Raw genomic sequence first — 16,394 nt, forward strand, 5'->3', positions numbered from 1 at the left:
AAAGCTAGTGCAACTGATACTGTGTATAGTGTGACTAATGCATGCGGGAATCTTCACTGTTGAAGGCATGTTTTAAGCTAAAGCTCAGGAATCTCTTCTGCAAGTTACAGCTTTGAATAACTCAATAACGCGTGAATGCACAGTAGCCAAATTCTCAGTTCGAATCCATGCTTATCACTTACAATATATTATATATTAAGCATGCAAGGACGTGTAATTTTGAAATGTTTGAGGGGCACATGAGACATTTACTCTACGATCCCTCCAAATTGCTTCTTCTCCACGGGTGACGAAAAAGCACTACATCCCGCAATTGCGTCTCATTCCTTCCGTGCAATTCTCTTCAAACGAACACAACTTTCACTTCTTTTCATCGCTCCCAAATATACGTAAACAGTAAAATACCTCTAAGTGAACACAGTGTAACTGCAACGCCTTTTATTCTGTTTTAAATTTAGGCATCCAAAAAAACATAAAGCATATAAATATGCCAAAAAAGAAACATAAAGCATATGAGACTAAAATCATTTCTAAAAAACTAAAACATTGTTCAGTCTAATATTAAATATTTGAGTAATACTGGTTCTCAAATGAACAACTATTTATTTGCATATTTATATATATTAAATTACAGTAATACCCATGTTGATGTCTACGTGAACCAGAAATAAAATAAATAGAAGCTAAAAAAACAAAATGGAATAAATGAATAAATAGCAAAAACAAAATCAGAAAAAGAAAGGAGAAATAGTTTATTTTATCTTTTTTTTGTTTTATTTCTCTTTAATCATTTAATGGACCAATAAACACAATCTTCTTTTCTTTCTGTTGGGTTCATAGTTCAAAGGATGAAAAACAAAATGAAACAACAAAATGCAAAAATAAGAAAAAAAAAGAGGAATATTGGACAAGAAATGCCGTCATTGATAAAGAAAAAATAAAATAACAAATGAAGAAAAAATGTGATAAATTGAAGATGCTGGATATAATTTTGGTCTTTTAGATTTGCTTAATCGATCCCACACTCTTTTTCTGCCCAAAATAGTAACTATCTCACATCATCTCCATTAATGGAGATTTTCTTTTCCGAGTGTTTAAATGTGTCTTATATATAAATTATTTGTTTTAACTTTTTTTCTAATTTAAGTATTTACATAACTTTTTTTCCAATTTTTAATTTATTTTATATTATAATTATGTCATAATTTCTGAAATACATAAGCACTGGTGCCCATTAGTATTTTTTAGATTTTCTTGATGTACTGTGTTCAATTGTCAATTACTCTTATAATTTAAAATATATAAATATAATGAGAATATCACTTCGTATTACTTCTTAATAATTTTATTTATTTTAGACGTGTATTTTACAAAATCTGTATAGTTGAAATTTTAGTTTAGAATTTTAAATTATATTTGATTTTCTTTTATTGTTTGTCCTTCTTAATTTATCTTTTTATCTTCATATATATATATATATATATATATATATAATATTATTTAAAAAATATAACATTATGAAAAGTTTTAGTTTCTAAACATATGTTAGTTTTTATTTGAACATGATGTGATTTATTGATTATAGTTTCGTGAATTTATTGAAAAGTAATGATTTGTAAAGAATAATGTGATCATGTTTTGTACTTTTGTCACATGAAATGCGTACATCAAATAAACAGCTAAAATAGTGAGAAACAAATGTACGAAAAAGATCAGGGGGAAATTGTGAAATTAAAAAGTGAAGGAAATAAATATTAACTAAAAACTTTTTTCTTTTCTTTGTTGGTGTGTTTGATTTGTTGTTAATTGTATATGTTCATGTCAAATCGCAAGAAATTACAAAAACGAATCTCAAATTGATGAGAATCCAAACATGTAATTTTGTGTAGCGTGTTTCACTCTGCACCTCCAAACATTTCAGCATGCACTTCCAAATGTTTTCAGAATGTCATGCACTTCCAAATGTTTTCAGAATGTAATCATTACCCTTGCTTAAAATGTTATTAATATTTAAATTAATGAAATGATGAAAGATTATTTACAGTTTTTATTCTTCATGAGCTGTTATTCTTCACGCCTGCAAGTAACGCGTCTCATCTCACTGTCTCATTTTCTCTCTTTCTCGTTTTCGAAAAAACCTCCTCTTTCGCATCTCTTCTTCAATTAAAATCTGAGGCTTTTAATTAAAATCAGACATCGTCTTTTTTTTTTTTGTTAAAAACAAAACCCCAAAGAGAAGAATTCAAATAAAACCCTGAAAGTGAAATCTTCAAATAAAACAAAGAATACCAGCTTGTTCCTCTCAGCCTCCGCAAAACCCTCGGTGATATCCTCCTTCGACGACGCCGTTCCCGCCTCCACCAGCATGGCACGTGTTGCCGTAACAGGCTTCGACAGTTTCGTTGGCTGCTGTCGTGGAGGCAAAGCAGCAGCAACAACGCCGCGACGAGAACGGACTCGACAACGATTGCGACAATGGCGCCTGTGGAGAGCTTCTTGGACTTCTTACGGGTCGTGATCGGGGTCGAATTGGAGGAGGGAGGCGGCACCAGAGCCGAGAAAAAGGGGTTGCAAGCCTTCAACAACGGGCCACAAAGATCTACGTTTTCTGCGGGCCATTGGGTTCCAAGAAGAGGCTGGTGAGGTGAGTTAAGTTGTTGACGGAGAAAGGGATTTGACTTGACCGGTGAAGTTGTTGGAGAAGAGATCCAAGCGAGTGAGACGAGCGAGGTGAGTAAGACTCGGAGGGAACTCACCGGAGCAATGGTTATTTGGGAGGTAGATGTTGCATGGCAAAGAGAGAAAAAAAAATATTTAATAAAAATATAGAAAAGTGAGAAAAAGTTGGGGGCATTTTAGGAAAAGGCAGAGGAGAGAGAAGAAAAAATGCAGATTTCTTTGTCACATGAGCTGAAAGTTAACTCTGTTACTATCAAATATAAAATCGGATACTAAACAAAAATTCACCTCTTAACATGTGGACGAAGTAATCATTTAAGCCTAAATATAAATCGGACGTGGATATCCGATAATCAAGGAATCGAATTTCCAATAGACATATGATCATATTCTCATATCCGATAACACATAATCAAACTTTTTTATTTTAAATTAATTTTAATAAATTCATACAATTACATTTATATCAATTAAAAGTTATGTATTTACATTATAAATTCATTCATAAATTTATAAGTAATTATAAACTAACATAATAATAATTAAATATATAATGAATATAATTTCAACATACACTAAATATTTATCAGAATTGAAAAGCCGAAAAATGCTCATCGGATGCCCACATCCGATTTATCACACATCGGATCTCAACAGTAGTCGATAAACTCATTTTTGGATTTTATTATCTGATTCATGTTCTGTTGTGTATTTAAATAGGATCTTTAGTGTGGGGTTTCTTTGTATAAATGAAAGAGGGTGTAGGGGTCAAGGGTGAGAGGTACATGTCTTGTAATAGGGAAAAATGAAAGTGGGGTCAATGTTGAACATAGAAATAATCAATAAGCATATAATTAAAAAATAACAACTTAATTAATTGGGAATATTTTAGGAAATTGGAGGTGCAGGTGAAATGCTTGGAGGTGCAGGGTGAAACACTTTTGTAAAATTCAATTTCCCATGTGTTAACTGGATTGGACTGGTCTGCAACGCTGGCCCAAAAAACATTCCAAAAATTGATCAGGGCACTTCTTCCTGCACCCCAAACTGCACTTCTTCATGTACCCCAAATTTTTCCTCCTATACCACCAAACGTTTTTATATTTCTAAAATGATCCCTATTAGCTTTTGACTTTCACTTTAACTAAGGTTTGGCTTTCAATAAGATTTTGACTTTCGCTAGGGTTTAAAACCCTTTGATCCTTCAGTGTTGCATTGCACTTCATGTGCGCCTCATACATCACCTTACTTCTTTCTTCTCATTTCCATCACATCTTTATACTTTCTTCCTTCATTCTAAATCAACAGAAAAATTATCGAATTTCAAAATTTGAAAGATTCTAAATTGAATTTTAAATTTTAAATTTTAAAATATTTCAAAATTCTAAAAAATTAAAATTAGATTTTGAAATTCAGAAAAATCTAAAACTGAATTTCAAAATTTAAGAAATTCAATAACTATTTTTCAAAATCCGAAAATCTAAAAATTGGATTTTGAAATTCAAAATTTTATATATTTAAATTTTAAAATCCAAAAAAATTTAGAACAGGATTTTGAAATCCAAGAAAATATCGAATTTAAAAAATTATAAAAATCCAAAAGTGAATTTTAAAATTGAAAAAAATTCAAAAATTGGATTTTGAAATCCAAGAAAATCTGAATTTCAAAATCTTGAAAAATTAAAACAGGATTTTGGAATCTAAGAAACTCTGAAATTTAATTTCAAAATCCAGAAAATTTCAAATCTAGTTTTCAAAATTCCAAAAATTCCAAAACTAAATTAAATAATATATATATATTACAGAATTATGATGGGTATTAGTAAAATTTGAAAGTGAAAAAAAAAATGTGAGGTGCAAAGGCCCTTGATTAGCTAGACTACATATGTGCACAATGGAGATGGTCAACCTTATTCTATGAGCACAATTCTTTAAAAAAATTGTAAAAAGTTAAACTTTATTAATTCATAGATAAATAAAAAATTATTTTAAAAATTTAGATTTTAACTAAGATATCTTGAATGAAATCTGTAACATCCCAAAAATACAGCAATAAACTATATATTAGAATACTCACATTAATAATAATCCAGAATCAATCTTACACTAGAGTCGAGCGTACGCTCAGGGCCGAACGGCCTTACAGGAAGAGTTACAAATTTAATCCGTTCAAGATAATCAACCCTGACCGAACGGTTTACAAAAGAAAATACCGAACGGTCATACTTAAATAAAGGGAAGGTGATCGAACGACCACCTTACTATAACTAGACAACGGACCGAACGTTCTACTGCTCGATCTTTGCTTCCACTTCTTCCAAATTTTCTTCTTCCAGCGCCTCTTCCAGCCGCTCGTCTCCTTCTGCTCACATCCACACGGATGATCATTGCAATGACAAGGACAGACGTACAAAAGCAGACACGACAGGAAACGCAGGGTAAGCTTATGTAATTTAATTCATGCATAAACATACATTTCAAATAATCCAACACCAAATAAATTTCAACGTATGTATCATACAAAGCCTATCACTAGACTGACTGTCCGGACTGTATGAAATCTGCGTAGCTACAGGCGTTCGTGCACCCGGGTGATGTAGTAACTGGAATACTCTCATCAGCTGCCACCCGAGGTTAGTCCTATTCATCCAAAGTACCCCTAAGGACGGGACCTCCTGCCGTTTCCACACATGACCTACCCTCCTCTACGTGAGGACGAGTACCCACGAAACATCAGGATGAACAGCCAGCATTAGCTTCCCACAGTCATACTTTACAAATTCCAACATTCATCCATGAGTCGGTCCTCCCTGGAATGCTCGTTCAACTTCACATCATTTCATTCATATCACATTCTCTTCTTATTTCATTCATAATCATTCTCAATTCCATCTTTCATTATCACTTTTCTCAAATTCATCTTTATTGCCAATAAGTTAAATTTCATCTTTGTTCAAAGGTTTATAAAAACACCAAATATCGAACGTTCTATCCTCACTCAGAACGAGGACGAACGCTTGGAACGAGACAGAGAGGTCTCCTGTTCCAGAATAGAGTAAGACCGAGAGGTTTACTATCGGTTTGAGAGAGAAACCGAGTGTAATAGATATAGCAGGGAACGAATGAACCGAACATACATTACAAAGTGAATCAATTATAGGAACTGACTCTTGATAACTCTGACCGAACGCTGAAAAGACCTTGCCAAAGGCTACGACTCTATGCTGGAACCAATCGATACAGACACTTCAAGATATTCCAATAATAATACTTAGAAGAATTCTCATGAAGAAACCGAACGCTTATGGATATTTAATTTATTTGATTTTACATCAAGAAATCCTAATGCCAGTAAATGACTGAGCACGGTAGAGAAGAAAATTCTATCGAAGTTAGACGAACACTATTTTCATCAAGATAGATTATACAAGAAACGAGTACGAGCGCTTGGTGTAAGACCGAGCACTACTCAGTACGAGCGCTTGGTGTAAGACCGAGCACTACTCAGTACGAGCGCTAGGTGTAAGACCGAGCACTACTAAACTTATAATAAAAGGCTTGATAAATATAATAAGATACTATCGAAGTAGTGTTTACGAACAACAGAAATATACCATTATGTATATATATATATATATATATATATATATATATATATATAAATTGAGTTTATCACATGATACCCAAATACAATTGTGCTTGGCCGAATGCTCAAGCATAGTATTACCACCCGAGGACGCTCGTCCTCAACTAGAATTCTCTCCAAATGAAAGAATCCCGTTTCAACTAGGTTCACCAGAAAAACTGAACGGTCAATGACCGTTCAGTAACGAACGTACACTTTTATATAAGAAATTTCATACCAGACTCATTTATTTTCAAACTCATTTCTTAACATATAGTTTCATAACTTTATACATTCATATCATAATCAACTTTCATACTTCACACAATCCATATCATATAAGTTTCATATACTTCATACATCAGAACATGGCAACCATCATATATCATATAGTCCAATATCACAATAATCATACTTCACTTTAATTTAGTAAATCAACGAACGTTCATTCAATCCAATCATATCAGCCATCATGCATCAACATCATTCAGTCAACTAAACGAACGTTCAAACATTTCAACAGCATACAAATTAAATTAAATAAGCTCCCCTTACCTCTAAGCGTGACCGAACGTTCGTAGACGCAGAAATACAATTTCACCACTACCGGTTCCCTACCCTTAACGCTCGATAATTCCAACTACACCAAAAGACAACCCAACACTATTAGAATCACTCATTTTAAGAATGATGATCAACACACGAACCCAGAACTGGGTTTGCATGTTTAGGAAAACGAACGACAGAGCGAATAGAAAGACTTACTAGCCCAGCTTCACAAATTGAACGATTTATCTGGAAGCTCTTGACGCCGGAAGTGCTTCTACGGTGCCGGAATAGTGATCAGAGGAGAGAAAGTGGGTGTTTTCTCAGAGAGAAGATGAAGAGGATGTAGAGAGAAGGAGGAGAGAATGGGATTCTTTAGAAATCTGGAAAGGGGTGCATGCAGAGAGTGGGGTAGATTTTTCTGAAAATTCAAGTTTTTCTCCACACATCAGAACGAACGTCCCCTCTTCGCTTGACATCTAGCGTCCGTCATCTGAGTGTCGAGCCTCCTTCTCGACACGTGAATTCCTCTAAACGACGTGCGCGGTTTTTACTGGTTCTGACAAAATCAATTAGATTCATTAATCTTATATTTCCTGATTTTATCGCCCTATTTATTTGTTGCAAAAAGAATGAATGAAAATTGAAATTGAAGAAATAATATATATGGATTAAATTTAGGATTTCATTTTCAAACTTGTTATAAACAATAACATATGCTCTCTCTCTCTTCTTCTTTTTTGCAGTTTTTTTGGTATGGATACACAACCAAAGCTACTCATTTTCCTTTTTATTTTAATATTACCCAATAATAATGGGATTCAATTTTGCAACTTTTGTTTCAGTGTACACTTTTTAACCCCATCTACCCTTTGTATTTTTATATTTATTGTCGAACTTTTTGTTTTCATTATATAAAAAATCATGATAAATTTTGAAAGTATTGTTTGTTCTAAGTTATAATCAATTTTTTAATTTAAAAGTATATATTTTTATAACTATTTTCATATAAATGTTACTATAGTTTCCTTTTTTATTGTGATAGAAATTTACAAATCATCCTATTACAATTATAGAACTATGACATTATAAAAGTGAATAAAATGAATTACAATTACTTTTAATATATATAATTTTTTTATACTTTCAGTAGAAACTATAGATATATTTGTAATTAATTTTAATATAATAAATAACTTTTAATTATATTTTTATTGTTATTATAAAAAGAATAGAGAAAGTATGGGGATTTATATTCCTCATCTTTTAATCAATTAGACAATAATTATAACAACCAGTTTTTAATATTTAATTATTATTATATCTTCAAAGATGAAAGATTGAAAGTTACCTGCTACTGAGAAAATTATAATATGGAAACATATTCACACATGCGTATATTTTTTTAATAATAATAAAATTATAATTAAAAAAGTAAATATTAATATTTCTTAATAAAAAGTTCAATTTTAGGTAATTTTTTTCGTAAATATTTATTTCATTTAAATAATAATTAACTTAAAAATAGTTAAATAAAAAATGATTAAATTTAAAAAATATTTAAAAGATAAAATATAAAAAAATGATAACTTTACGAAAAAAAATACTTATAAAAAGATAGAAGTAGACAAAAATATATACACAAAAGACATTGTATGTATAAATCAAAGGTCTAAAGTGCAATTAGGTCTTACAATTCTTCAAGCTAAAACCCTCTCTGTTAACACGACAACACAGAGTGAGGTAATGGCAACGACAGAAGACAATGGAAAGAAGGAAGGAACCAACTTGCTTGGCTCGCCCACTTTCACAGAGTTGGAAAACGGCCGTTTCAGGTGCGTTGAAACTGGCCACGAGGTCCTTTCTAAGGACATAGCGTCCTACTCTCACAGCAAAAAATGTCGTTTGGGTCTCATCGATTTCGCCTTGTCCAATCGCAAAGCCCCTCTCAACATGTTCAAGCAAGACCCTCTCTCTCGGTGAACTACAATTTCCCTTTCTCCTTTTCTTTCCCACTTTTTCTTTTCCTGATTTTTGTTCCTCCCTTTCTTCAGGCCTTCACGTGTGTTTATCATACCAATATTACTTTGTTCGATTAGGTTTAACAGAATAATATCGAAACCTTGCTGAAAAAGCTCTTAAAATTTTCAACATATGTTTGTAATCAAATGTTGTTTTAAAAATTGTGAATTTTCGACTGAGTTTGTGTGAGTCTGTTTGTATGAAGTAACAACACAGTCTGCACATGAAAATGTGACAACTTTCAAGGGTTACATATTTTTCTGTGTCTGTGGAGTATGTTACTGACGTAGTTGTTTTTGTTCCTCTTTTTCAGTTCAAAGTTAATATGTAAGCTGACTGGGGACAACGTTAATAAGTCTGAAGAACATATCTGGAAGCATATGAGTGGCAAAAGATTTCTCAATAAATTAGGTCAGTGATGTTATGTCTTTTATTTACTCAATATTGGATTAGGAGTGGTGTCAGCGCTTCAATATTGAAGCGAGACTATGTTTTCCTGCTAGTATTTTCAGATTATGTGATCTGTGATTGAGTATAGATATTGGGAGCTTTGTTTACTGATACATTTTTTTTATAAACAGAGCGAGAGGAAGAAGATAAGTTATCTTGCCAAGGAATGGAAGTTGAAGATAGGTTAGAGGAGTCAAAAAGTGCAGACGATGGAGGAAAGGATAAAAAGAAGAAGAAGAAAAAGAAGAAGAAGAATAAAGGAATTGATGAGGAGAACTTACTGGAGTCAAAAAGTGCAAATGCTGGAGAAAAGGATAGAATGATGAAGAAGAAAAAGAATAAGGACACGACAGTTGAAGAAATTAGATCAGAAGTTAGGAAGTCTTCCGTTGAGGATAGTGACACAGAAGAGGAAGACTTCTGGATGCCTCCTGTTGGTGATCGGTGGGACCATGATGATGGGGGAGATCGATGGGGTTCTGAGTCTGAGTCAGTGCAGGAAATTGAAGATGGGAATGTAATCGGTATGTATACCCGTCATGTCATTCAACATTTATTGTCAAATTAACTGTCAATAACAGAGTTTTTTTGTTTCAAAGTTGGGAGAATTGAATTTTTATTGAGTTTATTTCCATCTGCTGAACTTTATTGGGATAGCCTGATCATAGATTTTAAATTGTAATGTGTGTCATGAGTTACTGATTCTGAGTGATTCCGCAACAAGTACTTGGCTGATTTATAACTTGACTTCACACAGAAGATAATGCCTAAGTAATGGTTTGAACAGTGTTGTCAAAACTGAATAACCTCACCAATTATTTCAATGCTACCAATTTTGAGGAGGGGTTGGGGTTCATATGCTAACATGCAGAGGGATGGCATGTTGTATGGATTTCTTGTGGAGTAAGTTTTAGTGCAAGATTCTTGTAATGATCGATCCACTTTACCATGACAAAATGAAGATGCTCTTGTCCTCTGTCAATGCTTGGGTTTCCATAGCCAACAGATGTGTTCTTAGACAAGACAATGTTCCAGTCGAGGAGAAGGTTTGACGAGGCTATTATAGGAAGCAGTGTAAGAGCATGAATTAACCTTTGTTTGTAGGGGTTGTTTGACAGTTATAGTTGTTCGCCTTTTTTTTTTATAAAATGTATATAAATAGACTTCTGTTTGTTTTAGTGGGATCATCTTGGAAATATTAGTTTTGTGGTGTCTGAGTTATCTAGTGTGAAAGGATACAATTCCCTTTTGTAATCTGTTTTGCTTCTTTTGGTTCTGGAATAATTTCAAGAGTGAACCTTTTTCTGTAGTTTTTCTTATCTTCATCCTGAGAATCCTAACAATTGGTTTGATCTGCTGGATTTAAAACTTAGGGTAGCAACCTATTTTGGTGATGATAGATAGTGGAGCTAGCCACAACTTTTTTTCTTCAAAGTTGGTGCGCAGTTTGGGTTTACAGGTGTAACAAACTCCACCATTTAGAGTAAAGTTAGGAGACGGTAGATTAAAATTAGGAGATGCGCATAAAAAACAAACACAAGGACTCTACAAAAATACTAAGGTTCTGTTCGGTGAGTATGCTCATATTGAGGACCTTTTCATATTTGAACAGAGGGTGGATTTTTATTTTGGGTGTGTCATGGTCAGCCACTCTAGCAGATGTAAAAGTAAATTGGAGGACTTTGACAATGAAATTTGCTGAACAAGGTCAGGTTGTGGAAAGTAGTGGTGATCTCTAGTTGTGAAAAACCTTTATTACTCCACAAGCTCTGATGAAAGGGACAGAGATAGAGGCAGTATCAATATGTGGGGGATAGAAACCAGGGAAAACTGGTTCTTGAAGGAAACACATAATAATCTGCCGGAGTCTGGGAAGGAAGAGAGTTACAGTACATTATTGAGGAATTCTCTACTGTTTTTGCTGAACCATAAGGACTGCCACTAAACAGGGCAGTGGATCACAGAATTCCCATAAAAATATGGGGTAAATCCTCTTAGTGTGCCCTATAGGTACCCACACCTTCAAAAGAATGAAATTGAGAAGCCAGAGAAAGATATGCTGAGTTCAGGAATTATTAGGCCCAGCAACAGTCCTTATTGTAGTCCTGTCTTGCCAGTGATGAAAAAGAATGGAAGTTGGAGGTTTTGTGTTGAGGGCTTTAAATAAGGCCACTATAGCTAACAAATCCCCCCTAGTCCAGTCATTGAGGAACTGCTAGATGAGTTACATTTGAACCATTTTTTTTAGGTCGGATTCAAAAGCTGGATCTCACAAGATTGATATGCACAAGCCAGACATTCCTTAGAAAGACATTATTAATCTCTTTAGTCGTGCCTATTGAGCTGACCTATGCCCCAACTGCATTCCAATGTGCTATAAATGTAATTTAATAGCCCTACCTCAGAAGGTTTGTCTTAGTTTTTTATTTATTTATGATATTCTAAAATACATAGTTAATCATGGAAAGAACAGTTGAGGCATTTGAGAAAGGTTCTCAGTACGTTACAACAACGCAGATTCTATGCAAATTTGAAGTGAGTTTGCCCAGACAGAGTTAGAAAGGGCATGTGATTTCTGTGCAGGGAGGTAGTAGCCTTGGATCCATAGAAAATAAAGCAATTCTACAACGGCCTATGCCTGAGTGTGTCAAGTCTTTAAGAAGATTTTTGGGGCTAACATGTTACTATAGGAGGCTCATTAGCAATTATGGAAAAATAGCAAGAATTTTCACTCATTTGCTAATAAAAGGGATCTCCAATGGTCTCAACATAGTACTGCAGCATTTGAACAATTGCAAGTTGCTGTCAATACAACTCCGACTTTAGCAATGTCAAATTTTGTTCAACAGTTTTTGTATTGAGTGTGATTGATTTGGTGCTAGCTATTCAACATTTTAGAGGCCTTATCTTTTGGGGGGGAAAAATCAGTGTACACTGACCAGAAAGGCTTGAGATTTCTGCTGGAGCAAAGGTTTGCTGGTTAGAGCCAACATGGTTGGCTAAGTTGCTGGGGTATGATTTTGATATTGTATATAAACTAGGGGCTGCAAACAAAGTGGCAGATGCTTTATCCAGAAAATGAGGATGGGAATTCCAAGTGTTGTCCAACCAACCACTGGCAAAATATCAATTTGTTTGATGAGAAGGTACATGAAGATCCAGTCTTGGGCAAAATTTTGGAAGATTTACAGAAGGATCCAAATTATCATGGCCACGACCTTCGAACACGGTAGGTTATATTACAAGGGTAAACAGGACTTAGCACAGCCTTATCCAGGAGGGTGGTAAGGGATTTTTCACACATCTCCCAAGTTCGCTCAATCTTTGTATTGGATTGATAGGAAAAGAACAATAGCAGAGTAGGTTGCAGTCTGTCCTATTTGTCAATAAAGTAAATATGAAGTATTTTCACAGGCCACCTTCATCCCCTGCCCATCCCCAATGCCCCATGGGGAGACATGAACATGGATTTCATGGCAACTTTTCCTAGATTTAAAGGTTTAGATGCAATTCTGGTGGTTATGGGCAGACTTAGAGGATGCAATCACACTCATGATGACCGTTTTATTCCCATAAAAATTCATATTCAGCATGGAAAGAGAAGCTAAATTGTGTTATTTGCATTAGAAAGGAAACTACAAAAGGAGGAAACTTCCAATTGCCCCGAGCATAAGTTTTTTTAACAGAAAATCAGTTCATCACCCCCTCTTCCCTGTCTCATGAGACTAAATAATAAAAATATTCTCCCACCGCTAACAACCTCCTCACTGCTCATGCCAAATCTGTTTTGTAACAATTTGTCCACTAACTCATGCCACCTCAGCTTGAGATTTTCACTCTCTTTTTTTATGCACATACCTTTGGTGTCTCATTTACCTTGTGGACCAGTGGCTCTTTTGGCCCATAAACTTGTTGAGCTGCAACATACTCAGTTGAAGTTAGCAGTGGGAAATAATTCAGTGGAGTTCACTTTACCTAGAGAGCTTCGGGAAGAAGTTTCTAATTATGTTCCTAATCAGGTTTTGGGTTCTTGCATAATAGCAGAATTAGGTGTTTGGAGTGTGTCGACCTGTTTGGGTTTATAATCCTATGTTACATGAAGAAATATTGTATTATGTTTTTAGTTATTTATGACAAATATGAGCTATTAGTTTTCCTTATATATATATATATATATATATATGTATGTGTGTGTATGTATATTACTTTTTATGTATATGCATTTATAAGTATAATTTTGAAGTTTTAGGAAGGATTTTAGGATCTTGTTGATTTTTTTGCATCATCGAGTCACTACTCTTTTACACCATTTTTTATCCTTCAACTTTTTATTATAGTTAGAGTTTGACACCATTGGACATGAGGACATGCCCATACCATTAGTTGTTTCTTGTTTGATCTGTCATGTGTTTTCTTAATTTTTTAAGTATGATAAATATGATTGAGCAGAGGATGTTTTTTCTCACAGATGGTGCTGTTGTTGAGGATTGCAAGGAGTCAGAAGAGTTGTCATCAAGGTATTTTTCTTCAGTGTGAAATAGTGGAATGGATACAGTTTCTGAATGTTATAAGTAGATGTTACTAGCAGTGTCTGGTTTCCTAGACTGACACAATATATATTTGAATTTTCTATTTTCTTCAGGACAAAAAGAATGTCAATAGAAATTGGACCGAGCAGCTTTGCTACAAGAAAGAAGAAAAGTAAGAGCCAGCACACTTAGATTGGTTTGGAAGTCAATTTTTCGGTGCATGAATCAAACTGTCAGCCCATGCTATTCGCACATGGGTACAAAATGCATTTTACCATTGAATTTTTTCTTGTTTTGAGAAGCTGCTTTATCGTCATATTTGTATTACGAGTAGCATCAAATTGGATAAAATTGCAAGTCTTTAAATTAAGCATGCAATCAATTGCAGGTCAAAAGTTCTTTATGATGATCGTTCATTATTGTGTGGGCAAAGTATTTTATTATTATTATTATAATAATACTTAGCTATTTATAATAATTGTTTTAAAAATTATATATAGAATAATCTTTTAATTAGTCAAAATCCTTACATTGACCGTTTTTGAAAATTATGGCAGTTTTAACATGAACTTAATCTTTCAAAAGTTAAAAATCCAATTTAATCTACAGTTTTCTGCATACTCCATCTGATCTATAAAATATAAGAAATGGGACCTAATCTGTCAAAAAAAATGGGAATTAAAGATCAAAATTACCAATCATAAAGCAATCGATGATAAGATAAGATAAAATAAAATTTTGAAATATATTTTCCGTGCTTAAAATAGAAAGTAAATTCAGTTTTGATTCTTTAATTTCAATCTATTTAAATCCTCAAATCTGAAAAATTACAGTTTTTAATCTTTTAAATGTAGTTTTCGGAAAGATCTTATACATGTTTAAGAAAGATAATTTAGTTATTTGAACTGAATGTTTTCTAGTATGATATTGATGCAATTTATTTACTATAAAAGATAATTACTAATATTATTGACAAGTTAAACTTTAAGTCACTACACTGTCAATCAATATTGATCTGCAAATTTAATATTCATGAATTAATTCTTTTTAATTAAAAGGTTAAAATTAATTTTCATGAACTAATTCCTTTTAATTAAAAAGTTAAAATTAATATTCATGAATTGACTCTTTTTAATTAAAAAGTTAAAATTATGTAAAAGCTTTTAAACCATGGATATAACAAAAACATTAATCCATCTTGATTCCCTTGGTTATTCAAAAGTATAGTTGCCTCTATAATCTTCACATCTACATCATTGACAAAAAGCTTTAGACACCCATCTGCTTTAATTAAATTAACTAAAAAATATTAGTGAAAAATGATGGTCTTATGTGCACGCCATAGAGAGAGATAAGAATCATGAGTGGATTATCAATCAAAGGATGTTATTGTTTTTGTATTAACAAAATGAATCGACTCAAAAGAACGTGCGCGGTGTGGGCCTTGAAGGATAGCATATGTACCTAGCTTCATCAAACTCCGTACACTCACTTAGTATTGTTACTCAAACGCTCAACACCCACTACTTTTATGACTTCCGATCCTCGTCTACACATGAATCAACTCAATATTCAAATCCCCAGTTCATTTTCCTATGTACTTTTAGCGTGTGACGATAATTCACCCAAATGGGTTGCTTCCAATCCAACTATTCTGCCACAATCTACAAACATTTAACATTGACATTATACTTGTTAATAAATAAGTGAAACTAACTACCTTGTGAGTTAACAGGCCAAAAGGCAAGTGTAAGTTATAAGGTTGTAGATGGAATGAAGAAAAGTGTTAAAAAATAGATGGACCGTGGACCCATAAGAAACGTGATTTACGGCTAGATATGGGCCAGAAATCAAGCAAGGGCAGAAGGGAACCCATTCGTCAAAAGACAGAAGAAAAAAAAAAGTAAAAAAAAAAAAGCAAAATAATGATCACATCAAACATGATATTATGAATGGCATCTCGGTGACCCTCCACGTGTTGACAACCCATCTCCCCTTGCACGTTACTTTAAATTATTTTGCAGGATTTGCTTGGTATCTTGGTGGCAAAGACAAGTCCATAATAGTGAATGAATACGCACAAAACCTTTCATCAATATTTATCTTTCTTTCTTTAAAGAGAAGGCCCTATTCCACCACCAACATAACCAAATCAAATCCTCTTCAACCCATATGGAGCGTGCAAGGTGCAACTCCATCATCTCATAGAAAAAGGACACAACAACATGATTCAATTGATTAATTCAGAGCATGGCATAGTAGATAATTCTTTAACAATATGCTTAAATGGCAATAATTGAAATTTTCAATGGAGACAGAAATGTGGTTGTTTGTTTTGTTGCTCCATAGGGACAAATCTAACATCCTTATTGGGTGTTGATTAAGAAGTGAGTAAGTAACCAAACAAAACAAAACCAATTAATGAGACGCAACAACCGCCACCGACCTCAATCTCTGCCTTTTACTTCCACCATTTCTAGCAATAACCACCTTTCTTACTCCAATTAACCTCTCATCTAGTAAAAGACAACAACTTAGACCGT

General features: G+C 33.6%; 1 protein-coding gene across 1 annotated transcript; it reads left to right on the forward strand.

Annotated features, from left to right (window-relative positions):
* The first annotated feature begins 8,492 nt into the window (after positions 1-8,492).
* LOC108336225 (uncharacterized) lies at positions 8,493-14,254 on the forward strand. Its single transcript, XM_017572585.2, has 5 exons — positions 8,493-8,829; positions 9,186-9,283; positions 9,454-9,846; positions 13,791-13,839; positions 13,965-14,254. The coding sequence occupies exons 1-5, from the start codon at positions 8,597-8,599 to the stop codon at positions 14,041-14,043; spliced, it is 852 nt and encodes a 283-aa protein (XP_017428074.2). The 5' UTR covers positions 8,493-8,596; the 3' UTR covers positions 14,044-14,254.
* Positions 14,255-16,394: the final 2,140 nt, after the last annotated feature.

The sequence above is a fragment of the Vigna angularis genome, chromosome 7 (genome assembly GCF_016808095.1).
Source record: "Vigna angularis cultivar LongXiaoDou No.4 chromosome 7, ASM1680809v1, whole genome shotgun sequence".
Classification (NCBI taxonomy): Eukaryota; Viridiplantae; Streptophyta; class Magnoliopsida; order Fabales; family Fabaceae; genus Vigna; species Vigna angularis.